This window comes from Crinia signifera, chromosome 6 (assembly GCF_055691185.1).
Source record: "Crinia signifera chromosome 6, ASM5569118v1, whole genome shotgun sequence".
Taxonomy (NCBI): Eukaryota; Metazoa; Chordata; class Amphibia; order Anura; family Myobatrachidae; genus Crinia; species Crinia signifera.
The window spans coordinates 287,404,536-287,431,884 of NC_139222.1; the positions used below are offsets into that span (position 1 = coordinate 287,404,536).

General features: G+C 52.2%; 1 protein-coding gene across 3 annotated transcripts in view; it reads left to right on the forward strand.

Annotated features, from left to right (window-relative positions):
* Positions 1-27,349, forward strand: part of ZYX (zyxin) — a 38,365-nt gene that overhangs the window by 659 nt on the left and 10,357 nt on the right. The window contains exons 1-5 of one of the 3 annotated variants that reach the window (XM_083149876.1): positions 10,446-10,593; positions 10,881-11,132; positions 21,931-22,166; positions 23,218-24,051; positions 26,334-26,451. In XM_083149876.1, the coding sequence (XP_083006002.1) occupies positions 10,542-10,593; positions 10,881-11,132; positions 21,931-22,166; positions 23,218-24,051; positions 26,334-26,451 (1,492 nt within the window). In that variant the 5' untranslated portion in view covers positions 10,446-10,541. Of the gene's footprint in view, positions 1-10,445; positions 10,594-10,880; positions 11,133-21,930; positions 22,167-23,217; positions 24,052-26,333; positions 26,452-27,349 lie in introns of those variants that run through there. The other 2 variants (XM_083149877.1, XM_083149879.1) reach the window with 2 other exon arrangements.

A 27,349-nucleotide genomic window follows, 5' to 3' on the forward strand; every position in this document is an offset into this window, starting at 1 on the left:
GTGCACTCACACCAATGGCTGTCTCTCTCTGTGCACTCACACCAATGGCTGTCTCTCTCTGTGCACTCACACCAATGGCTGTCTCTCGCTGTGCACTCACACCAATGGCTGTCTCTCGCTGTGCACTCACACCAATGGCTGTCTCTCTCTGTGCACTCACACCAATGGCTGTCTCTCTCTGTGCACTCACACCAATGGCTGTCTCTCTCTGTGCACTCACACCAATGGCTGTCTCTCTCTGTGCACTCACACCAATGGCTGTCTCTCTCTGTGCACTCACACCAATGGCTGTCTCTCTGTGCACTCACACCAATGGCTGTCTCTCTGCTCTCTGTGCACTCACACCAATGGCTGTCTCTCTGCTCCCTGTGCACTCACACCAATGGCTGTCTCTCTGCTCCCTGCGCACTCACAGCCATGGCTGTCTCTCTGCTCCCTGCGCACTCACACCAATGGCTGTCTCTCTCTGTGCACTCACACCAATGGCTGTCTCTCTCTGTGCACTCACACCAATGGCTGTCTCTCTCTGCGCACTCACACCAATGGCTGTGTCTCTGCGCACTCACACCAATGGCTGTGTCTCTGCGCACTCACACCAATGGCTGTGTCTCTGCGCACTCACACCAATGGCTGTCTCTCTGCGCACTCACACCAATGGCTGTCTCTCTGCGCACTCACACCAATGGCTGTCTCTCTGCGCACTCACAGCCATGGCTGTCTCTCTGCGCACTCACAGCCATGGCTGTCTCTCTGCGCACTCACAGCCATGGCTGTCTCTCTGCGCACTCACAGCCATGGCTGTCTCTCTGCGCACTCACAGCCATGGCTGTCTCTCTGCGCACTCACAGCCATGGCTGTCTCTCTTCTGAAGATGTCTCTTCCCCCAGCTGATATACAGTGAGTGCCCCTCCATACTGTCTCTTTAGCCTGGGAGCTGTCTCTTCTCCCTGTTGCATATTTCAGATGACTGTCTATTGTCCTGTCTGTGTGTGGGGAGCTGTCTCTTCTGTAGGTATATGTGCATATTTGGGGGCTGTCCCTTTCCCCCATGCTGTGTGTGGATATCTGTTACCCCCAGCTCAGTCCTGTAATGTTAGTTAATGACTCCCAGCTGGGGAGAGGGGGGGCAACTTTACTCCTCCCCCCCCCCCCCCTGCAATCCTGAGACATTGCTCACTCACCTCTTATCCTTCCACATCCTGAGAGAACAAGGAGACCTCCCCCACACAGTTACCTCATTCCTGCCCTGCAGGCCAGGCCCTGCTGGTTACCTCATCTCTGACCTGCAGGCCACAAACTTCCTGCCCCATCACTCACAGCTGCCAGGGTTGTTTGCTGCACTGTGCCCAGCTCCAGCGTGGGGCGATGCTGCTGATATACACCCCCCCCCCCCCCCCACACACACACACAGTGTCCTACTGCACCAGCTCCAGTGTGAGTGTGGGGCAACACTGCTCATATACACATCCCTAGGGTTATACACCTCCCGTGTACAGGACAGGACCGTGCACGGGAGGTGTATAACCCTAGGGATGACATTCTGCAATTCCAGCTAAACTCACTGTATAGTATTCCACTGCACCCTGTCATCTCTCTGCGAGCAGTATTCCACTGCGCCCTGTCATCTCACTGCCCGCTGTATTCCACTGCGCCCTGTCATCTCACTGCGAGCAGTATTCCACTGCGCCCTGTCATCTCACTGCGAGCAGTATTCCACTGCGCCCTGTCATCTCTCTGCGAGCTGTATTCCACTGCGCCCTGTCATCTCTCTGCGAGCTGTATTCCACTGCGCCCTGTCATCTCACTGCGAGCTGTATTCCACTGCGCCCTGTCATCTCACTGCGAGCTGTATTCCACTGCGCCCTGTCATCTCACTGCGAGCTGCATTCCACTGCGCCCTGTCATCTCACTGCGAGCTGTATTCCACTGCGCCCTGTCATCTCACTGCGCACCCTGTCATCCTGTAATCTCACTGTCATCTCACTGCGCACCCTCTCATCCTGTAATCTCACTGTACATTATATCACCTCTGATCTCACTTAATACAGTTTGTCACTGCACCCCCTAATTTCACTGTACACTATGATGCTGCACCCACATTCGTTTGCGACTTCAACATTATCACTGCGCCCTCTCATCTTACTGTATACAGCGTGTCACTGCGCCCCCATATACAAATTTATTGTCACTGTACCCCCTAATATAAATATAGTGTCACTGCACCCTCTATTCTTTCTATATACAGCGTGTCACTGCGCCCCCTAATATAAATGTATTTGCGTCACTGCACCTCCTAATAGCAGTGTCGCCCCCACCTTCAGTGTGTCACTGCGCCCTCTCATCTCACTGCGCGTTATTCCACTGCGCCCTCTCATCTCACTGCGTGTTATTCCACTGAGCCCTCTCACCTCACTGCGCGTTATTCCACTGCGCCCTCTCACCTCACTGCGCGTTATTCCACTGCGCCCTCTCACCTCACTGCGCGTTATTCCACTGCGCCCTCTCACCTCACTGCGCGTTATTCCACTGCGCCCTCTCACCTCACTGCGCGTTATTCCACTGCGCCCTCTCACCTCACTGCGCGTTATTCCACTGCGCCCTCTCACCTCACTGCGCGTTATTCCACTGCGCCCTCTCACCTCACTGCGCGTTATTCCACTGCGCCCTCTCACCTCACTGCGCGTTATTCCACTGCGCCCTCTCACCTCACTGCGCGTTATTCCACTGCGCCCTCTCACCTCACTGCGCGTTATTCCACTGCGCCCTCTCACCCCACTGCGCGTTATTCCACTGCGCCCTCTCACCTCACTGCGCGTTATTCCACTGCGCCCTCTCACCTCACTGCGCGTTATTCCACTGCGCCCTCACCTCACTGCGCGTTATTCCACTGCACCCTCTCATCTCACTGCGCGTTATTCCACTGCGCCCTCTCATCTCACTGCGCGGTATTCCACTGCGCTTCCTCTCATCTCACTGCGAGCGGTATTCCACTGCGCGCCCTCTCATCTCACTGCGAGCGGTTTTCCACTGCATCCTATCATCTCACTGCGCGTTGTTCTACTGCGCCGTCTCATCTCACAGCGCGTTATTCCACTGCACCCTGTCATCTCACTGCGAGCGGTATTCCACTGCGCTCCCTCTAATTTCACTGCGAGCGGTATTCCACTGCGCTCCCTCATCTCACTGCGAGCGGTATTCCACTGCATGCCCTCTCATTTCACTGCGAGCAGTATTCCACTGCGCCCTCTCTTCTCACTGCGATTATGACCTCTGATATTAGTTTGTCACGTAAAAAAAAAAGCGTAAGGGTGCACAGAGCCCCACAAAAAAAGGACAAGGTGTGCCCTTTAATCTCACTGTATTCAGTGTATCACTGCGCTCACTGATATAAATTTACAGTGCATCACTGCATCCTCTCATCTCACTGCGAGTGGTATTCCACTGCGCCCTCTCATCTCACTGCATGGTATTCCACGGCGCCCTCTCATCTCGCTGCACTGCCTGTCACTGCAGCCACATTATTTTGCACCCTATAATCGCACTGTAAATTATATCACCTATACAGTCTGTCACTGCACACCCTAATTTCAGTGTACACTGTCATTGCTCCCACATTCTTTTTGCACCTTTTCCAATCTTACTATGTAATGTCCCTGCGCCCGCTCAGATCACTGTACAGCGTGTCCCTGCGCCCACTCAGATCACTGTGCAGCGTGCCCCTGCGCCCGCTCAGATCACTGTACAGCGTGTCCCTGCGCCCGCTCAGAACACTGTGCAGCGTGTCCCTGCGCCCACTCAGATCACTGTGCAGCGTGTCCCTGCGCCCGCTCAGATCACTGTGCAGCGTGTCCCTGCGTCCGCTCAGATCACTGTGCAGCGTGTCCCTGCGCCCGCTCAGATCACTGTGCAGCGTGTCCCTGCGCCCGCTCAGATCACTGTGCAGCGTGACCCTGCGCCCGCTCAGATCACTGTGCAGCGTGACCCTGCGCCCGCTCAGATCACTGTACAGCGTGTCCCTGCGCCCGCTCAGATCACTGTGCAGCGTGTCCCTGCGCCCGCTCAGATCACTGTGCAGCGTGACCCTGCGCCCGCTCAGATCACTGTACAGCGTGTCCCTGCGCCCGCTCAGAACACTGTGCAGCGTGTCCCTGCGCCCGCTCAGATCACTGTGCAGCGTGTCCCTGCGCCCGCTCAGATCACTGTGCAGCGTGTCCCTGCGCCCGCTCAGATCACTGTGCAGCGTGTCCCTGCGCCCGCTCAGATCACTGTGCAGCGTGACCCTGCGCCCGCTCAGATCACTGTGCAGCGTGACCCTGCGCCCGCTCAGATCACTGTGCAGCGTGTTCCTGCGCCCGCTCAGATCACTGTGCAGCGTGTCCCTGCGCCCGCTCAGATCACTGTGCAGCGTGTCCCTGCATATCCGCTCAGATCACTGTGCAGCGTGTCCCTGCGCCCGCTCAGATCACTGTGCAGCGTGTCCCTGCATATCCGCTCAGATCACTGTGCAGCGTGTCCCTGCATATCCGCTCAGATCACTGTGCAGCGTGTCCCTGCATATCCGCTCAGATCACTGTGCGGCGTGTCCCTGCATATCCGCTCAGATCACTGTGCGGCGTGTCCTGCATATCCGCTCAGATCACTGTGCGGCGTGTCCCTGCATATCCGCTCAGATCACTGTGCGGCGTGTCCCTGCATATCCGCTCAGATCACTGTGCGGCGTGTCCCTGCATATTTGCTCAGATCACTGTGCGGCGTGTCCCTGCATATCCGCTCAGATCACTGTGCGGCGTGTCCCTGCATATCCGCTCAGATCACTGTGCGGCGTGTCCCTGCATATCCGCTCAGATCACTGTGCGGCGTGTCCCTGCATATCCGCTCAGATCACTGTGCGGCGTGTCCCTGCATATCCGCTCAGATCACTGTGCGGCGTGTCCCTGCATATCCGCTCAGATCACTGTGCGGCGTGTCCCTGCATATCCGCTCAGATCACTGTGCGGCGTGTCCCTGCATATCCGCTCAGATCACTGTGCGGCATGTCCCTGCATATCCGCTCAGATCACTGTGCGGCGTGTCCCTGCATATCCGCTCAGATCACTGTGCGGCGTGTCCCTTCATATCCGCTCAGATCACTGTGCGGCGTGTCCCTTCATATCCGCTCAGATCACTGTGCGGCGTGTCCCTGCATATCCGCTCAGATCACTGTGCGGCGTGTCCCTGCATATCCGCTCAGATCATCGTGCGGGGTGTCCCTGCATATCCGCTCAGATCATCGTGCGGGATGTCCCTGCATATCCGCTCAGATCATCGTGCGGGGTGTCCCTGCATATCCGCTCAGATCACTGTGCGGCGTGATCACTGTGCGGCGTGATCACTGTGCGGCGTGTCCCTGCATATCCGCTCAGATCACTGTGCGTCGTGTCCCTGCATATCCGCTCAGATCATTGTGCGGCGTGTCCCTGCATATCCGCTCAGATCACTGTGCGGCGTGTCCCTGCATATCCGCTCAGATCACTGTGCGGCGTGTCCCTGCATATCCGCTCAGATCACTGTGCGGCGTGTCCCTGCGGCGTGATCACTGTGCGGCGTGTCCCTGCATATCCGCTCAGATCACTGTGCGGCGTGTCCCTGCATATCCGCTCAGATCATTGTGCGGCGTGTCCCTGCATATCCGCTCAGATCACTGTGCGGCGTGTCCCTGCATATCCGCTCAGATCATTGTGCGGCGTGTCCCTGCATATCCGCTCAGATCACTGTGCGGCGTGTCCCTGCATATCCGCTCGGATCACTGTACAGTGTGTTAAAATCACAGTGTATACATTTTGATCACTGCTTCCTCACTGTATATTATGTAACTGCGTTTTATAATCTCACTGTAGGGTATGTCGCTGTCCTCTACCATCTCATTGTACAACGTGTGACTGCTCCCAAAGTCTCCTTAGGTGTGGATTGTTGTGAAGGGAGAAGTCGCATCGTATGCAATGTATCATATGCGATCCCAGGTGCGCCTGCACATCCTACATGTGTCGGACCTGATGTCAAATGCGCGAGATGTGGAGGCTTTTTATGCGTTCTATGGCACATATGGCATAGAGAGTGCCCAAATCGCAGGTACATCGCACTAGTGTCCGGCCACCTTTACATAGACCATGTCTAGACACGGGCAAAGTTTGACATGTGATATGTCAGCAGGGTCAAAAGGTCAACAGGGTCGAAAGGTCGATCTCAAAAAGGTAGACACGTGAAAAAAAGTCGACATGGTGTTTTCACGCTTTTTGTGACAATGTTGACATTGACCCCCAATTCGTGTAAGGTGTACCCTCACCATGCTTCGGTCTTGTTGCCTTGCTACGCCCAGCACACTTGTATATTCTCCCTGTATACCGACATGGATGGTGACATAGGAAAAAAAATCATGAAAAAGTCATGTCGACCTTGTCATGTCATGTCAGCGTATACTATGAGCCCGGTGATGTCACCGCTCCCACATAATGCGGCTCCCTCTGTTCTCAGCGTATACTATGAGCCCGGTGATGTCACCGCTCCCACATAATGCGGCTCCTTCTGTTCTCAGCGTATACTATGAGCCCGGTGATGTCACCGCTCCCACATAATGCGGCTCCTTCTGTTCTCAGCGTATACTATGAGCCCGGTGATGTCACCGCTCCCACATAATGCGGCTGCCTCTGTTCTCGGCGTATACTATGAGCCCGGTGATGTCACCGCTCCCACATAATGCGGCTCCCTCTGTTCTCAGCGTATACTATGAGCCCTGTGATGTCACCGCTCCCACATAATGCGGCTCCCTCTGTTCTCAGCGTATACTATGAGCCCGGTGATGTCACCGCTCCCACATAATGCGGCTCCCTCTGTTCTTAGCGTATACTATGAGCCCGGTGATGTCACCGCTCCCACATAATGCGGCTCCCTCTGTTCTCAGCGTATACTATGAGCCCGGTGATGTCACCGCTCCCACATAATGCGGCTCCCTCTGTTCTCAGCGTATACTATGAGCCCGGTGATGTCACTACTCCCACATAATGCGGCTCCCTCTGTTCTCAGCGTATACTATGAGCCCGGTGATGTCACCGCTCCCACATAATGCGGCTCCCTCTGTTCTCAGCGTATACTATGATCCCGGTGATGTCACCGCTCCCACATATTGCGGCTCCCTCTGTTCTCAGCGTATACTATGAGCCCGGTGATGTCACCGCTCCCACATAATGCGGCTCCCTCTGATCTCAGCGTATACTATGAGCCTGGTGATGTCACCTCTCCCACATAATGCGGCTCCCTCTGTTCTCAGCGTATACTACTATGAGCCCGGTGATGTCACCGCTCCCACATAATGCGGCTCCCTCTGTTCTTAGCGTATACTATGAGCCCTGTGATGTCATCGCTCCCACATAATGCGGCTCCCTCTGTTCTCAGTGTATACTATGAGCCCGGTGATGTCATCGCTCCCACATAATGCGGCTCCCTCTGTTCTCAGCGTATACTATGAGCCCGGTGATGTCACTACTCCCACATAATGCGGCTCCCTCTGTTCTCGGCGTGTACTATGAGTCCGGTGATGTCACCGCTCCCACATAATGCGGCTCCCTCTGTTCTCAGTGTATACTATGAGCCCGGTGATGTCACTACTCCCACATAATGCGGCTCCCTCTGTTCTCAGCGTATACTATGATCCCGGTGATGTCACCGCTCCCACATAATGCGGCTCCCTCTGTTCTCAGCGTATACTATGAGCCCGGTGATGTCACCGCTCCCACATAATGCGGCTCCCTCTGTTCTCAGCGTATACTATGATCCCGGTGATGTCACCGCTCCCACATAATGCGGCTCCCTCTGTTCTCAGCGTATACTATGAGCCCGGTGATGTCACCGCTCCCACATAATGCGGCTCCCTCTGTTCTCAGCGTATACTATGAGTCCGGTGATGTCACCGCTCCCACATAATGCGGCTCCCTCTGTTCTCAGCGTATACTATGAGTCCGGTGATGTCACCGCTCCCACATAATGCGGCTCCCTCTGTTCTCAGCGTATACTATGATCCCGGTGATGTCACTACTCCCACATAATGCGGCTCCCTCTGTTCTCAGCGTATACTATGATCCCGGTGATGTCACCGCTCCCACATAATGCATCTCACTCTGTTCTCAGCGTATACTATGAGCCCGGTGATGTCACCGCTCCCACATAATGCGGCTCCCTCTGTTCTCGGCGTGTACTATGAGTCCGGTGATGTCACCGCTCCCACATAATGCGGCTCCCTCTGTTCTCAGTGTATACTATGAGCCCGGTGATGTCACCGCTCCCACATAATGGGGCACCCTCTGTTCTCAGCGTATACTATGAGCCCGGTGATGTCACCACTCCCACATAATGCGGCTCCCTCTGATCTCAGCGTATACTATGAGCCCAGTGATGTCACTACTCCCACATAATGCGGCTCCCTCTGTTCTCAGCGTATACTATGAGCCCGGTGATGTCATCGCTCCCACATAATGCGGCTCCCTCTGTTCTCAGCGTATACTATGAGCCCGGTGATGTCACCACTCCCACATAATGCGGCTCCCTCTGTTCTCAGCGTATACTATGAGCCCGGTGATGTCACCGCTCCCACATAATGCGGCTCCCTCTGTTCTCAGTGTATACTATGAGCCCGGTGATGTCATCGCTCCCACATAATGCGGCTCCCTCTGTTCTCAGCGTATACTATGAGCCCGGTGATGTCACCACTCCCACACTACAGTACTACATATTCCTCCTACACATCTTTATGATGCATCCTAATCATTCAGTGTCCTCTGCTCAGTTCACATAACTGTTACAATATACAATGTTATCCTGCATCGCCCCCTACTGCCAATGCTCTGTCATTTCACCTTCATCCTGTTAGTGCACATGACCTCTTATTCCATATTCTGTCAGTCTGCCCTGACCATATATTGGTCCTATGCATCACTGTGCCAGGGTATTCTCCTGTCAGCCCCTTTCTAGTCCTAAGTCATGTAGTGCTCTCACTGCTGGCGCAGCACCTACCTGGTTGCCTTCCCCTGCTCGCAGCTGGTGCAGCACCTACCTTGCTACCTTCCCCTGCTCACAGCTGGCGCAGCACCTACCTGGCTAACTTCCCCTGTTCGCAGCTGATGCAGCACCTACCTGGCTAACTTCCCCCGCTCGCAGCTGGCGCAGCACCTACCTGGCTACCTCTCACCTGCTCACAACTGGTGCAGCACCTACCTGGCTACCTTCCCCCGCTGGCAGCTGGAACAGCACCTACCTGGCTGCCTCTCCCTTGCTCACTGCTGGCCCAGCACCTACGTGGCTGCCTCTCCCCAGCTCACAACCGGTGCAGCACCTACCTGGCTACCTTCCCCCGCTTGTAGCTGGCGCAGAACCTACCTGGCTGCCTCTCCCCTGCTCACAGCTGGCGCAGCACCTACCTGCCTGCCTCTCACCTGCTCACAACTGGCGCAGCACCTACCTGCCTGCCTGCCTCTCACCTGCTCACAACTGGCGCAGCACCTACCTGCCTCTCCTCTGCTCACAGCTGGCGCAGCACCTACCTGCCTGCCTCTCCTCTGCTCACAGCTGGCACAGCACCTACCTGGCTGGCGCAGCACCTACCTGGCTGCCTCTCCCCTGCTCACAACTGGCGCAGCACCTACCTGGCTGCCTCTCCCCTGCTCACAACTGGCACAGCACCTACCTGGCTGCCTCTCCCCTGCTCACAACTGGCGCAGCACCTACCTGCCTGCCTCTCCTCTGCTCACAGCTGGCACAGCACCTACCTGGCTGGCGCAGCACCTACCTTGCTGCCTCTCCCCTGCTCACAACTGGCGCAGCACCTACCTGGCTGCCTCTCCCCTGCTCACAACTGGCACAGCACCTACCTGGCTGCCTCTCCCCTGCTCACAACTGGCGCAGCACCTACCTGGCTGCCTCTCCCCTGCTCACAACTGGCGCAGCACCTACCTGGCTGCCTCTCACCTGCTCGCAGCTGTGACAGCACCTACCTCCCCCACTCACAGCTGTGGCAGCACCTACCTCCCACACTCACAGCTGTGACAGCACCTACCTCCCCCACTCACAGCTGTGACAGCACCTACCTCCCACGCTTGCAGCTGTGACAGAACCTATCTCCCCCACGCACAGTTTTTATTTTTCTGCACCCCATAATGGAAATTGTATTCCTCATCTGAAACCATTCATGTAACAGCGATCAGAATCCTGTGGATAACATTGGCTTATAACATGCCTAGTGTAAGGTGACCTAGACATCCCTGCGGCAGAGGTGGCATCCCCGGTTTTGCTCTAGCACCCGGCGTTTTGGGGTCAGACGCTGTGTTTTGGGGTCAGTGGCTGTTCAGCTACTACAGCCTAAATCACTGCAGCCGCAGAGCTGTCTCCTCTCTCCAGACCCCCACCGTCGGCCTGTGATAGGAGGCTGCCGTGGTGGAAATGCTGAGCTGGGCAGGAACCCTCGGGACTATTGCCATGGAAACAAAGAGACAGACGCAGAGAGAGACAGGCGGAGGATGGCGTTCAACCTTGAGCTGGCAGGGAGCTGTTCTGCGGGATTTGATCATAGTGAGAGTTAAAATACACTTAACGGCTCTGGATTTTAACCCTTCTGGTTTCCTGGCAGCGCTGAAACGTTAGCAGCGGCATTGTACAAAGGCTGACATGTTGCATTGTATCTGGCAGTAAAGGGTTTGTGGTTGTAATACACAGCCAGGATATATAGCCAATGGGAGCACAATCTGTCCGACAATATACTGTACATATGTGTAATAAGCACGCCTGTTGTCTGGCATACTATAATGTAATATGTATAGAAATTAACATCTATGTCCCCCCTTTTTTTCTTTTTAAAGACCCCAAGATGGACCCAGCGACCCCCGCCACCCGGATGACATCCTCCTTCACAATCAACATTTCCACTCCTTCTTTTTACAACCAACCCAAAAAATTTGCCCCCGTGGTACCCCCCAAGCCCAAAGTGAACCCTTTTAAAGCGGCGGATGATGCAGCACCCCAGGAACACGCCTCTGCCCCTGGAATCCGTGCGCTATTGGGGAAAGTAGGAGAGTTTCCTCCCCCATTGCCGTCTAGTGGAGAGCTGGAGGGTAATACATCTCTGATACTATGTGTGTTATTGGGCCTGTCCTCTGGCTGGAGGGTAATACATCTCTGATACTATGTGTGTTATTGGGCCTGTCCTCTGGCTGGAGGGTAATACATCTCTGATACTGTGTGTGTGTGTTATTGGGCCTGTCCTCTGACTAGGGGTAATACATCTCTGATACTATGTGTGTTATTGGGCCTGTCCTCTGGCTCGGGGTAATAAATCTCTGATACTGTGTGTGTTATTGGGCCTGTCCTCTGGCTGGTGGGTATTACATCTCTGATACTACGTGTGTTATTGGGCCTGTCCTCTGGCTGGGGGGTAATACATCTCTGATACTACGTGTGCTATTGGGCCTGTCCTCCAGCTGGGGGGGGGGGGGGGGGGAATGCATCTCTGATACTATGTGTGTTATTGGGCCTGTCCTCTGGCTGGGGGGTAATACATCTCTGATACTGTGTGTGTTATTGGGCCTGTCCTCTGGCTGGGGGGTAATACATCTCTGATACTGTGTGTGTTATTGGGCCTGTCCTCTGGCTGGGGGGTAATACATCTCTGATACTATGTGTGTTATTGGGCCTGTCCTCTGGCTGGAGGGTAATACATCTCTGATACTGTGTGTGTGTGTTATTGGGCCTGTCCTCTGATTGGGGGTAATACATCTCTGATACTATGTGTGTTATTGGGCCTGTCCTCTGGCTCGGGGTAATAAATCTCTGATACTGTGTGTGTTATTGGGCCTGTCCTCTGGCTGGTGGGTATTACATCTCTGATACTACGTGTGTTATTGGGCCTGTCCTCTGGCTGGGGGGTAATACATCTCTGATACAATGTGTGTTATTGGGCCTGTCCTCTGGCTGGGGGGTAATACATCTCTGATACTGTGTGTGTTATTGGGCCTGTCCTCTGGCTGGGGGGTAATACATCTCTGATACTATGTGTGTTATTGGGCCTGTCCTCTGGCTGGAGGGTAATACATCTCTTATACTGTGTGTGTGTGTTATTGGGCCTGTCCTCTGACTGGGGGTAATACATCTCTGATACTATGTGTGTTATTGGGCCTGTCCTCTGGCTCGGGGTAATAAATCTCTGATACTGTGTGTGTTATTGGGCCTGTCCTCTGGCTGGTGGGTATTACATCTCTGATACTACGTGTGTTATTGGGCCTGTCCTCTGGCTGGGGGGTAATACATCTCTGATACTACGTGTGCTATTGGGCCTGTCCTCTGGCTGGGGGGTAATACATCTCTGATACTATGTGTGCTATTGGGCCTGTCCTCTGGCTGGGGGGGTAATACATCTCTGATACAATGTGTGTTATTGGGCCTGTCCTCTGGCTGGGGGGTAATACATCATTGATACTGTGTGTGTTATTGGGCCTATCCTCTGGCTGGTGGGTAATACATCTCTGATACTGTGTGTGTTATTGGGCCTGTCCTCTGGCTGGTGGGTAATACATCTCTGATACTGTGTGTGTTATTGGGCCTGTCCTCTGGCTGGGGGGTAATACATCTCTGATACTGTGTGTGTTATTGGGCCTGTCCTCTGGCTGGGGGGGGGGGGGGGGGGTGTAATACTTCTCTGATACTACGTGTGTTGTTGGGCCTGTCCTCTGGCTGGGGGGGGTGTAATACATCTCTGATACTACGTGTGTTGTTGGGCCTGTCTTCTGGCTGGTGGGTAATACATATCTGATACTACGTGTGTTATTGGGCCTGTCCTCTAGCTGGAGGGTAATACATCTCTGATACTATGTGTGTAATTGGGCCTGTCCTCTGGCTGGGGGGGGGGGAATACGTCTCTGATACTGTGTGTGTTATTGGGCTTGTCCTCCAGCTGGGGGGGGAATGCATCTCTGATGCTATGTGTGTTATTGGGACTGTCCTCCGGCTGGGGGGGGGGGGGGGGTGGGGGTGGGGGGGGGGGGTGTAGTACATCTGATACTATGTGTGTTATTGGGCCTGTCCTCTGGCTGTGTGTGTGTGTGTGTGTGGGGGGGGGGGTAATACATCTCTGATACTATGTGTGCTATTGGGCCTGTACTCTGGCTGGGGGGGAATTCGTCTCTGATACTGTGTGTGTTATTGGGCCTGTCCTCTGGCTGGGGGCTAATACATCTCTGATACTGTGTGTGTTATTGGGCCTGTCCTCTGGCTGGGGGCTAATACATCTCTGATACTGTGTGTGTTATTGGGCCTGTATTCTGGCTGGGGGCTAATACATCTCTGATACTGTGTGTGTTATTGGGCATGTCCTCTGGCTGGGGGGGGGGGGGGGTAATACATCTCTGATCCTACGTGTGTTATTGGGCCTGTCCTCTGGCTGTGGGGGGGGGGGGGGGGGGTAATACATCTCTGATACTATGTGTGCTGTTGGGCCTGTCCTCTGGCTGGAGGGTAATACATCTCTGATACTGTGTGTGTTAATGGGCCTGTACTCTGGCTGGGGGGGGGGGGGATACGTCTCTGATATTGTGTGTGTTATTGGGCCGGTCCTCTGGCTGTGGGGTAATACATCTCTGATACTACGTGTGTTATTGGGCCTGTCCTCTGGCTGTGGGGTAATACATCTCTGATACTATGTGTGCTATTGGGCCTGTCCTCAGGCTGGAGGGTAATACATCTCTGATACTGTGTGTGTTAATGGGCCTGTCCTCTAGCTGGGGGGGTGATACATCTCTGATACTATGTGTGTTATTGGGCCTGTACTCTGGCTGGGGGGGGGGGGGAATACGTCTCTGATATTGTGTGTGTTATTGGGCCGGTCCTCTGGCTGTGGGGTAATACATCTCTGATACTACGTGTGTTATTGGGCCTGTCCTCTGGCTGGGGGGTAATACATCTCTGATACTACGTGTATTATTGGGCCTGTCCTCTGGCTGGGGGGTAATACATCTCTGATACTATGTGTGTTATTGGGGCTGTCCTCTGGCTGGGGGGGGGGGGGTAATGCATATCTGATGCTATGTGTGTTATTTGGCCTGTCCTCTGGCTGGGGGGGGGTAATGCATCTCTGATGCTATGTGTGTTATTGGGCCTGTTCTCCGGCTGGGGGGGGGGGGGGGGGGGTAATACATCTGATACTATGTGTGTTATTGGGCATGTCCTCTGGCTGGAGGGTAATACATCTCTGATACTGTGTGTGCTATTGGGCCTGTCCTCTGGCTGGGGGGGGTGGGGGGGGGGGGTGGTAATGCATCTCTGATACTATGTGTGTTATTGGGCATGTCCTCTGGCTGGAGGGTAATACATCTCTGATACTGTGTGTGCTATTGGGCCTGTCCTCTGGCTGGGGGGGGTGGGGGGGGGGTGGTAATGCATCTCTGATACTATGTGTGTTATTGGGCCTGTCCTCTTGCTTGGGGGGGGGGGATACGTCTATGATACTGTGTGTGTTATTGGGCCTGTCCTCTGGCTGGAGGGTAATACATCTCTGATACTATGTGTGTTATTGGGCCTGTCCTCTGGCTGGGAGGTAATACATCTCTGATACTATGTGTGTTATTGGGCCTGTCCTCTGGCTGGGGGGGTAATACACCTGATACTATGTGTGTTATTGGGCCTGTCCTCTGGCTGGGAGGTAATACATCTCTGATACTATGTGTGTTATTGGGCCTGTCCTCTGGCTGGGGGGGAATACATCTCTGATGCTATGTGTGTTATTGGGCCTGTCCTCTGGCTGGGGGGTAATACATCTCTGATACTATGTGTGTTATTGGGGCTGTCCTCTGGCTGGGGGGGGGGGTAATGCATCTCTGATGCTATGTGTGTTATTTGGCCTGTCCTCTGGCTGGGGGGGGGGGGGGGTAATGCATCTCTGATGCTATGTGTGTTATTGGGCCTGTTCTCCGGCTGGGGGGGGGGGGGGGGGGTAATACATCTGATACTATGTGTGTTATTGGGCATGTCCTCTGGCTGGAGGGTAATACATCTCTGATACTGTGTGTGCTATTGGGCCTGTCCTCTGGCTGGGGGGGGGGGGGGGGGGGGGTGGTAATGCATCTCTGATACTATGTGTGTTATTGGGCCTGTCCTCTGGCTGGGGGGTAATACATCTCTGATACTATGTGTGTTATTGGGCCTGTCTTCTTGCTTGGGGAGGGGGGGGGATACGTCTATGATACTGTGTGTGTTATTGGGCCTGTCCTCTGGCTGGGGGGGTGTGGGGGGGGGGGGTGGTAATACATCTCTGATACTATGTGTGTTATTGGGCCTGTCCTCTGGCTGGGAGGTAATACATCTCTGATACTATGTGTGTTATTGGGCCTGTCCTCTGGCTGGGGGGGTAATACACCTGATACTATGTGTGTTATTGGGCCTGTCCTCTGGCTGGGAGGTAATGCATCTCTGATGCTATGTGTGTTATTGGGCCTGTCCTCTGGCTGGGGGGGGTAATACATATCTGATACTATGTGTGTTATCGGGCATGTCCTCTGGCTGGGGGGTAATACATCTCTGATACTATGTGTGTTATCGGGCATGTCTTCTGGCTGGGGGGGTCATACATCTGATACTATGTGTGTTATTGGGCATGTCTTCTGGCTGGGGGGGTCATACATCTGATACTATGTGTGTTATTGGGCCTATCCTCTGGCTGGGGGTAATACATCTCTGATACTATGTGTGTTATTGGGGCTGTCCTCTGGCTGGGGGGGGGGTAATGCATCTCTGATGCTATGTGTGTTATTTGGCCTGTCCTCTGGATGGGGGGGGGGGGGTAATGCATCTCTGATGCTATGTGTGTTATTTGGCCTGTCCTCTGGATGGGGGGGGGGGGGGGTAATGCATCTCTGATGCCATGTGTGTTATTCGGCCTGTCCTCCGGCTGGGGGGGGGGGGGGGGGGGGGGTGGTAATGTATCTCTAATACTATGTGTGTTATTGGGCCTGTCCTCTGGCTGGGGGGTAATACATCTCTGATACTATGTGTGTTATTGGGCCTGTCCTCTGGCTGGGGGGGGTAATACACCTGATACTATGTGTGTTATTGGGCCTGTCCTCTGGCTGGGAGGTAATGCATCTCTGATGCTATGTGTGTTATTGGGCCTGTCCTCTGGCTGGGGGGTAATACATCTTTGATACTATGTGTGTTATTGGGCCTGTCCTCTGGCTGGGGGGTCATACATCTCTGATACTATGTGTGTAATTGGGCCTGTCCTCTGGCTGGGGGGGTAATACATCTCTGATTCTATGTGTTATCGGGCCTGTCCTCTGGCTGGGGGGTAATACATCTTTGATACTATGTGTGTTATTGGGCCTGTCCTCTGGCTGGGGGGTCATACATCTCTGATACTATGTGTGTAATTGGGCCTGTCCTCTGGCTGGGGGGGTTATACATCTCTGATTCTATGTGTTATCGGGCCTGTCCTCTGGCTGGGGGGTTATACATCTCTGATACTATGTGTGTTATTGGGCCCGTCCTCTGGCTGGGGGGTAATACATATCTGATACTATGTGTGGTGTTGGGCCCGTCCTCTGGCTGGGGGGTTATACATCTCTGATACTATGTGTGTTATTGGGCCCGTCCTCTGGCTGGGGGGTAATACATATCTGATACTATGTGTGTTATTGGGCCCGTCCTCTGGCTGGGGGGGTAATACATATCTGATACTATGTGTGTTATCCGGCATGTCCTCTGGCTGGGGGGGTCATACATCTCTGATACTATGTGTGTTATTGGGCCTGTCCTCTAGCTGGGGGGCAATACACATCTGATACTATGTGTGTTATTGGGCCTATCCTCTGGCTGGGGGTTATACATCTCTGATACTATGTGTGTTATCGGGCCTGTCCTCTGGCTGTGGGGGGGGGGGGGTCATACATCTCTGATACTATGTGTGTTATTGGGCCTATCCTCTGGCTGGCAGGTAATACATCTCTGATACTGTGTGTGTGTTATTGGGCCTGTCCTCTGGCTGGGAGGTAATACATCTCTGATACTGTGTGTGTTATTGGGCCTGTCCTCTGGCTGTGGGGTAATACATCTCTGATTACTATGTGTGTTATTGGGCCTGTCCTCTGGCTGGGGGGTAATACATCTGATACTGTGTGTGTTAGTGGGCCTATCCTCTGGCTGGGGGGTAATACATCTCTGATACTGTGTGTGTTAGTGGGCCTGTCCTCTGGCTGGGGGGGTCATATATCTGATACTTTATGCTACTTTATGCTATCGGGCCTGTCCTCTTGCATCGGGTATCGAGTGCAGCTGGTCATTATTTGCTCGGCTGCCTCTGTTCTCCTGTTTCGCTATAAACCCCACACTTGGAGACGTAGTAGCAGCACCTGTCTCACCCGGGACGGCGTCCGTGTGGTGGAGCCCTGGAATCTTGCTATATTTAAAGTGAGAAAATTCCTCTCATGCCGGAAGATGGGTGGGTCGGGCACCTGCGAGTGTTCTGCTATTGTGGGAATACAACCCCCATCATCTCCCATCAGCTGGTAGGATTACGTGGGAGTAGTGTGTAGTACGCAGTTTGTGAAGCTGTTATAGGGGGTTGACCCTAAAGGGGGTACAAACTTGCAGATATAGTTGCAGTTTCCCAAAAGCCCCCCTGTACCTCCAACGTAGATTTGGGGCAATTGGACCCGCAGGTGATGTATTAGTATATCCCAGAATCTGACCTATTGTCATACTGGGATTTGATGGGACCACTGCCGACATGCCATCTGCTGTACTGGGATATGATGGGACCACTGCCGACATGCCATCTGCTGTACTGGGATATGATGGGACCACTGCCGACATGCCACCTGCTGTACTGGGATATGATGGGACCACTGCCGACATGCCACCTGCTGTACTGGGATATGATGGGACCACTGCCGACATGCCACCTGCTGTACTGGGATATGATGGGACCACTGCCGACGTGTCACCTGCTGGACTGGGATATGATGGGACCACTGCCGACGTGTCACCTGCTGGACTGGGATATGATGGGACCACTGCCGACATGCTACCTGCTGTACTGGGATATGATGGGACCACTGCCGACATGCCATCTGCTGTACTGGGATATGATGGGACCACTGCCGACATGCCACCTGCTGTACTGGGATATGATGGGACCACTGCCGACATGCCATCTGCTGTACTGGGATATGATGGGACCACTGCCGACATGCCATCTGCTGTACTGGGATATGATGGGACCACTGCCGACGTGCCACCTGCTGTACTGGGATATGATAGGACCACTGCCGACGTGCCCAATGCTGTACTGGGATATGATGGGACCACTGCCGACATGCCATCTGCTGTACTGGGATATGATGGGACCACTGCCGACATGCCACCTGCTGTACTGGGATATGATGGGACCACTGCCGACATGCCATCTGCTGTACTGGGATATGATGGGACCACTGCCGACATGCCACCTGCTGTACTGGGATATGATAGGACCACTGCCGACGTGCCCAATGCTGTACTGGGATATGATGGGACCACTGCCGACATGCCATCTGCTGTACTGGGATATGATGGGACCACTGCCGACATGCCACCTGCTGTACTGGGATATGATGGGACCACTGACGACATGCCATCTGCTGTACTGGGATATGATGGGACCACTGCCGACATGCCACCTGCTGTACTGGGATATGATGGGACCACTGCCGACATGCCATCTGCTGTACTGGGATATGATGGGACCACTGCCGACGTGCCATCTGCTGTACTGGGATATGATGGGACCACTGCCGACATGCCATCTGCTGTACTGGGATATGATGGGACCACTGCCGACATGCCACCTGCTGTACTGGGATATGATGGGACCACTGCCGACATGCCACCTGCTGTACTGGGATATGATGGGACCACCGCCGACATGCCACCTGTGGTACTGGGATATGATGGGACCACTGCCGACGTGCCATCTGCTGTACTGGGATATGATGGGACCACTGCCTACGTGCCCAATGCTGTACTGGGATATGATGGGACCACTGCCGACATGCCATCTGCTGTACTGGGATATGATGGGACCACTGCCGACATGCCATCTGCTGTACTGGGATATGATGGGACCACTGCCGACGTGCCACCTGCTGTACTGGGATATGATGGGACCACTGCCGCCGTGCCACCTGCTGTACTGGGATATGATGGGACCACTGCCGACATGCCCAATGCTGTACTGGGATATGACGGGACCACTGCTGACGTGCCACCTGCTGTACTGGGATATGATGGGACCACTGCCGACGTGCCATCTGCTGTACTGGGATATGATGGGACCACTGCCGACGCGCCATCTGCTGTACTGGGATTTGACGGGACCACTGCCAACGTGCTATCTGCTGTACTGGGATATGATGGGACCACTGCTGACGTGCCACCTGCTGTACTGGGATATATGTTATTGGCAGAGGTTACACGTGTACGTGCTGGTGCGGACGTGTTTTATTGGCAGAGGTTACAGGTGGACATGTGTGTTATTGGCAGAGCTTACTCGTGTACGTGCTGGTGTGGACATGTGTGTTATTGGCAGAGGTTACATGTGTACATGCTGGTGCGGCCGTGTGTTATTGGCAGAGGTTACACGAAGAAAAAAATATCGTAAATAAAAGAAACAAGGAGCAAACTTAAAAAGACTGTCAGGGTGGGCAGTGGCGGGAATGACTGGGCAGTGGCGGGACTGTCAGGGTGGGCAGTGGTGGGACTGTCAGGGTGGGCAGTGGTGGGACTGTCAGGGTGGGCAGTGGCGGGACTGACTGGGCAGTGGCGGGACTGGCAGGGTGGGCAGTGGCGGGACTGGCAGGGTGGGCAGTGGCGGGACTGGCAGGGTGGGCAGTGGCGGGACTGGCAGGGTGGGCAGTGGCGGGACTGGCAGGGTGGGCAGTGGCGGGACTGGCAGGGTGGGCAGTGGCGGGACTGGCAGGGTGGGCAGTGGCGGGACTGACTGGGCAGTGGCGGGACTGACTGGGCAGTGGCGGGACTGTCAGGGTGGGCAGTGGCGGGACTGACTGGGCAGTGGCGGGACTGGCAGGGTGGGCAGTGGCGGGACTGACTGGGCAGTGGCGGGACTGGCAGGGTGGGCAGTGGCGGGACTGACTGGGCAGTGGCAGGACTGGCAGGGTGGGCAGTGGTGCAACTAGTGACTTGTAGGCACAGGTGGAAGCATATGCTTTGGGCCCCCAACCACCCATACCTTCCAACTTCTAATCCACAACAGGATGAAGGTGTCTGAAATGTGGCAGCATGGCCTAGCGGTAAGGGGGTGCAGCTTACAAACCCAGTCAGTGATAAATAAAAACAACCCCATTTTGCACATGCCCATTTAAACCATTTACACAAATATCGGCACTGATGCCTCTTCTGGACATGTTTACCTAATGTATGTCGACCTTTTTCATTGACTGTTGAACTCTTTGCTGTCGACCACATCCCGTTCTGATGTGGTCCCTGCAAGTTTTCCACCTCTTTAAGGGGAAGATTTATCAGAGCTTGCAGGTGGGAAAAGTAGCATTCCGTCCCTAACTGTCATTTTCCAGACACCGCATGTAACATGAAAGTAGAAAGCAATCAGCTTCTGTTATCTCTCACCAAGATTTGGTGAATCTCCCACTTACAGTAGGCTGTAATGCTGCTTGTCCCACACAGAGGGCGCTGTTGTTGGCCTCTCTCCCCTTTGAGTTTCCTATTTATCCGAATGAGATCCTCTGGTGGACTTGTTGGGTGTGATCCATTCGTCCACTTCTCCTGCTCCATCCGCCCACAGGGCCTCCTGCTGGGTAACCCTTGCTCTCGTTGACCATCCGTGGCCCAATTCGCGCCTCGTTTCTATGGTTCATTTGGAATTAGAGCGCAGAAAGCGGATTGATCTCCCTGTATGAGCTGAGCTTGTATTATCCTTGGTGTATACAATCCTTGGTGCCATGAAATACAAAGCATATGGTATCCGTCGACACTGTCTGCGTCAACCGCTATTTATTTGACACCATATAGTTAACATGCACAAGTCAATGAAAGCAAAATGTCGATATGAGTTTTTTGGGGACATTTTTATACCATGTGGACTCCGGTTGCCCAAAGCCGGGGAATCACCATAAAGGCGGCCCTCTAGCAACACACGATATATAACTCCCATGATGGCTCACATTATTTAATTCACCAGAGAAGAGACGTGTGAGAATTCCAGCCCATGTGTGGGTTATAATATCTGAAATTGGATTATGGAAATCTCAACTTAAATATTAAAGAGCACTGATTTATTTATTTTTTATTCTGTAATATGTTGCGCTCTACAGTTTAAGTAGCATCAAATATTTATTGCTTAGTAGAAGTCTATGTTTAGATCTGGTTGTTTCCAGATGGTTCTGGATTGGACATTTGTGTTGCTTTGAAATATACTTTGCATTATATAAAGTCAGTTACCTAGGAAGTGGTGACATCACTGTATTATATAAAGTCAGTTACCTAGGAACTGGTGACATCACTGTATTATATAAAGTCAGTTACCTAGGAACTGGTGACATCACTGTATTATATAAAGTCAGTTATCTAGGAAGTGGTGACATCACTGTATTATATAAAGTCAGTTATCTAGGAAGTGGTGACATCACTGTATTATTTATAGTCCGTTACCTAGGAAGTGGTGTCATCACTGTATTATATAAAGTCAGTTACCTAGGAACTGGTGACATCACTGTATTATATAACGTCAGTTACTTAGGAACTGTATTCTATAAAGTCTATTACCTAGGTACTGGTGACATCACTGTATTATTTACATTCCGTTACCTAGGAACTGGTGACATCACTGTATCATATAATTTCATGTGTCTCCTCTAGAATTCATCCTGCCGCCTCCCCCACCCAGCGATGACTCCGTTATGAGTCCGACCACATCTTTCCCGCCACCGCCGCCCTCTTTTGGGGACGACATCCTCGGTTCCCCCACCTCCAGTTTCCCTCCTCCACCACCACCTGAATTTGCAGAACCATTTCCACCTCCGGTAGAAGAGTCCTTCCCATCACCGCCTCCGCTGGATTACACGAGCGGTGTGACCGGTATCGGGGACATCCAGGTAAATGACTTACCACATATATTTTGCATATTACGTTCTAAGGGTCTTAATCAGATTTTCACGCATTTCGCACTGTATGGCTTATTGAAGCCACGTGTGTAAGGGCTCGCCTGTAAGTGGGGAACAAAAGAGTAAAGTACAGGTGTGCTAGCATTCAGCTTACACGCAGATGTGGCAAATATCCCATGACAAATGTGCCCAGGCATCCACAATTCATAGGTGTAAAAAGGCAAGATGGCAGCAAATTTGCACCCATACCCATAAGATCAAGGCGGGCACATCTGTAGAAACTCAAACCTACAAACTGGCTCCGCAGCACTGGGTCATCACTGCGTATACCGAACAGAAAGTGAGTACCTTCCACGCATTTCGCCAAACACAGATGCAATCCCCAGTTCTCTGTGACTTAGGCTTGCAAAAGTTAGATACTGAAGAGTGAGCAGGAAAGGTGTGTATCTCCTGTTGTAGAACTGCATGCTGGATTTTGTAGTTTTACAAAGGGTCATAGGTTGTGTGTGTGTGTATATACACACACACAGACACACACACACACACACTCTAGACCTTCTGGACTGACACCCCGGCTGTTGCATACAAGGAGGAGAGTGCTGTCCAATGTGGATGGATATATATACTCAGAATTTTAGTGCATAACACTTTTAATCTTTAAAATTTATTTTTAAAAGGATTAAAAGTTTTATGCACTAAAATTCTGCGTGACAGTCTCTGAGTGCCGCCACAACCCGCCTGCTATCTACAGTGGCTGCACGCCACAACAGAAGGCACCAGGACAAACACACCCCTTAATTCGGGGCAACGGAGTGCCGACCTTTCTTCTACTTGTAGAATACTCGTCCGTGTGTGTGTGTGTGGATAGATAGATAGATATAGATATACATATATATCTCTCTCTGTCTCACTATATGGTAGAGAACTGTGAAGCACTGGTCATTGGGTGACAGTCTTTTGTGACAATTGTGTGGGTATCTGAGAGGGTGCGGGGGGGGGGTGTGTTTTTGAGGGATGTCACTAACTCAGTGTCTTTTCACAGGTCAGTCCGCCTCCAGCTCCTCCACCACCACCTCCAGCTCCACCTGTTTGTGCTCCAAAACCCGCTCCCCTATCTTCTGTTCTTCCTAAACCTACCCCCCCTTCTACATTTACACCTAAAGCGCCACCATCTGCATTTAGCCCTAAGCCTGCCGCCCCTTCCACATTTAGCCCTAAGCCTGCTGCCCCTGCTACAATTACCCCAAAGCCTGTACCCCCACTTGCAGTTTCTCCAAAACCTGCTGCCCCTACCGCATTTGTCCCAAAGGCTCCAGCCCCTTATGCGTTCTCCGCGACACCGCCTTCCTCTAACCCCCCACCCGCGCAAAGCTTTTCCCCTAAACCGGTGAGTGCGCCAACATTTTCTCCGAAACCTGCTCCCCCTCATACGTTCACCCCTAAATCTTCTGCTCCGCACACATTCTCCCCTAAACACATAGATCCTGTGGCTGAGCCTGCCCATCCACAGCAGAAGTTCCCAATACCCCAGTCCGTTGGCAGAGGGCCTTCGGCTGTTCCGGGGGAGCCTCCTGCCTCCTCTGTGCCTCCATCTACCCGTGCACCAGGATTTAACTTTGCACAGCAGCGAGAGAGACCTCAAGTGCTTGAGAAAGCCAGGCCTGGGATTGAAGGGTCTCAGAAGGAGAACAGCAGGATCCTGGGCCCCCAGACCGAGAACAACAGGAATTTGGAGATCGCTAGGAGCCAGGGAATAGAATTCAATGGAACGCCAGTCCCAAAATCCAAACCAGAAAGTTTTGCGACTAAGAAACCACAATTTGACGGCGTGCAGACGAAAGGGCCTCAGCCAAACTTGCAACGACCTTCCGAGCCTGTAAGTGATGTTAAATAAGCAAATACATAAGATAAAGGGGTTGCGGAGTCTCCAGTATCCTGCTGGGACCAGAAGAACACCCTGATACTCTACGGGCCCATTCGGTCTGGCTTCCTAATAATTGTAACCAGAAGAAAACCTCACTGAGCGGAGGAAGAACCCAGAGACCATTCTGTTAAGTTCTTCAGTACAGAAGTTCTTACGTTTTCCTGGTGGCTCTTCTGCTCATGAAGTTGCAGACGGATCGGGCACCAGCTAACCCTCTGCCACCTCATATTGTGCCTTCTACCATGTATTCTAGATGGTAACTTCAGTAGCGCAGTGACTGTCAATTAATGCAATAATACAACCTTAAAGCTCATATAGTAACGGCATACAGATGTGTCCACAAAGATCTAGCCACCTTTGCCGTTAAACCACCCTTGTAGACTCGCGACGCCCTGGTGTGACTCTGACTTTTGTGAATTTTCCCATTAAAATGCATCTTATTTGTAATCTGCAGAAGATCACAACGGCACACACTGAATTTGCAAAATGGAGTTTACAGAATGCACAATCAGCTTCTGCTGATTTAAATGATATGCAGCATTCTTATGTTCAGTGTGAGAGTCACACTGACTCTGGAGTCACGTAGGGCTCATGTGCTGTGTATACAGTGACTCCGGAGTCACGCAGGGCTCATTTGCTGTGTATACAGTGACTCCGGAGTCACGCAGGGCTCATGTGCTGTGTATACAGTGACTCCAGAGTCACGCAGGGCTCATGTGCTGTGTATACAGTGACTCCAGAGTCACGCAGGGCTCATGTGCTGTGTATACAGTGACTCCAGAGTCACGCAGGGCTCATGTGCTGTGTATACAGTGACTCCAGTCACGCAGGGCTCATGTGCTGTGTATACAGTGACTCCGGAGTCACGCAGGGCTCATGTGCTGTGTATACAGTGACTCCGGAGTCACGCAGGGCTCATGTGCTGTGTATACAGTGACTCCGGAGTCACGCAGGGCTCATGTGCTGTGTATACAGTGACTTCGGAGTCACCCAGGGCTCATGTGCTGTGTATACAGTGACTCCAGAGTCACGCAGGGCTCATGTGCTGTGTATACAGTGACTCCAGTCACGCAGGGCTCATGTGCTGTGTATACAGTGACTTCGGAGTCACCCAGGGCTCATGTGCTGTGTATACAGTGACTCCGGAGTCACACAGGGCTCATGCGCTGTGTATACAGTGACTCCGGAGTCACCCAGGGCTCATGTGCTGTGTATACAGTGACTTCTGTTGCATGGAGGGTAGATGGAGGTGGACACATCTGTAGTTCAGGGATAACAATGGTTCAGCTGAGAGAGTACAGGTCTAACCCGTAGAGCCTAAACTAGCAATGCTCCTATTACTTCTAGTCTGTGCTTCTCAGCCATATCTTTATATAATCAGGCAGTGTTGTCTCTGGATACACTTTTACCCAATACGGGGATATCACAAGCTGTGTGGTTTCCCAGGGCAACGCATCTCTCTGATGATATAAATACATTTCTGAAAACCAAAATATTTAGTAAAAGCTGTAGGACAGGAAAACCAGTAAATGAGAAGAAACCTCTTGGATTAATCCCCCCCCCCCCCCCCCCACGCCTCCTCTCTGTTTAGTATCATCGAGAACTTAACGAGTTCAAGCCTGCACTTAGTTCTAGAGCTTGGTGTCTTTCACAGACCCCTTTATCCAGGTGACACACACCTCCCAATTATTGTAGGCCGCTCTGTCACCCCAAACCAACCATCCATCCTTCCTAATCAACGTCTGCTCAATGGCCAATCGCATCACCTCAATGCGCCATACGCCAACCCTATAGAGCGTTCTAACCTTAGATAATTACACACCGGTAGATTTGGTTATCTATGTTTAACCCCAGTAGATGCCCGTTTGCTACCAGCCGTTAAACTGAATCGTTGATAGGAATTTAGCGTGAAAGGAATACAGAAGAATAAATCATGGGTCAGTCTGCCGCCCTAGGCTCCGCCTATTGGGGTTTCCACAAATTCGTGACAGCATGTGTCCCAGTGCTACAAACACCCAACAGATGAGGGTCCTAGCTGGACAGTAATTCCCTTATTGCTTAGAACGCGTCATCCATATCTCCATATCTGTGTGTCGCTGAGCTTATGTTACTGGTGTGCTGGGGTAATATCCAACGTTCTGAATACTGTACATCAATGGGGTGACATGTCCGCTTTATAGCGCAGGACGAAGAACCCGGATCTGTCTTATTCATAAATGTGATTTCTCTTCCAGGATCAGACCCTCGGGTCCCACGGACTGAACATGAAGGAAGTGGAGGAGCTGGAAATGCTGACCCAACAGCTAATGCGGGAGATGGACAAACAGCCCACAGCAGAGACGCACACCATGGGTACCTGCTCAGTCATTCACTCATTCTCTCTCCATGTCATTCATTCTCTCTCCATTTCATTCATTCTCTCTCCATTTCATTCATTCTCTCTCCATTTCATTCATTCTCTCTCCATTTAATTAATTTGCTCTCCATTTCTTTCATTCATTCGCTCTCCATTTCTTTCATTCATTCGCTCTCCATTTCTTTCATTCATTCGCTCTCCATTTCTTTCATTCATTCGCTCTCCATTTCTTTCATTCATTCGCTCTCCATTTCTTTCTTTCATTCTCTCTTCATTTCTTTCTTTCATTCTCTCTACATTTCTTTCATTCATTCTCTCTCCATTTCTTTCATTTGCTTTCCATTTCTTTCATTCGCTCTCCATTTCTTTCATTCGCTCTCCATTTCTTTCATTCGCTCTCCATTTCTTTCTTTCATTCATTCGCTCTCCATTTCTTTCTTTCATTCATTCGCTCTCCATTTCTTTCTTTCATTCATTCGCTCTCCATTTCTTTCTTTCATTCATTCGCTCTCCATTTCTTTCTTTCATTCATTCTCTCTCCATTTCTTTCTTTCATTCATTCTCCATTTCTTTCTTTCATTCATTCTCTCTCCATTTCTTTCATTCATTCGCTCTCCATTTCTTTCTTTCATTCATTCTCTCTCCATTTCTTTCTTTCATTCATTCTCCATTTCTTTCTTTCATTCATTCTCTCTCCATTTCTTTCATTCATTCTCTCTCCATTTCATTCATTCTCTCTCCATTTCATTCATTCTCTCTCCATTTCATTCATTCTCTCTCCATTTAATTAATTTGCTCTCCATTTCTTTCATTCATTCGCTCTCCATTTCTTTCATTCATTCGCTCTCCATTTCTTTCATTCATTCGCTCTCCATTTCTTTCATTCATTCGCTC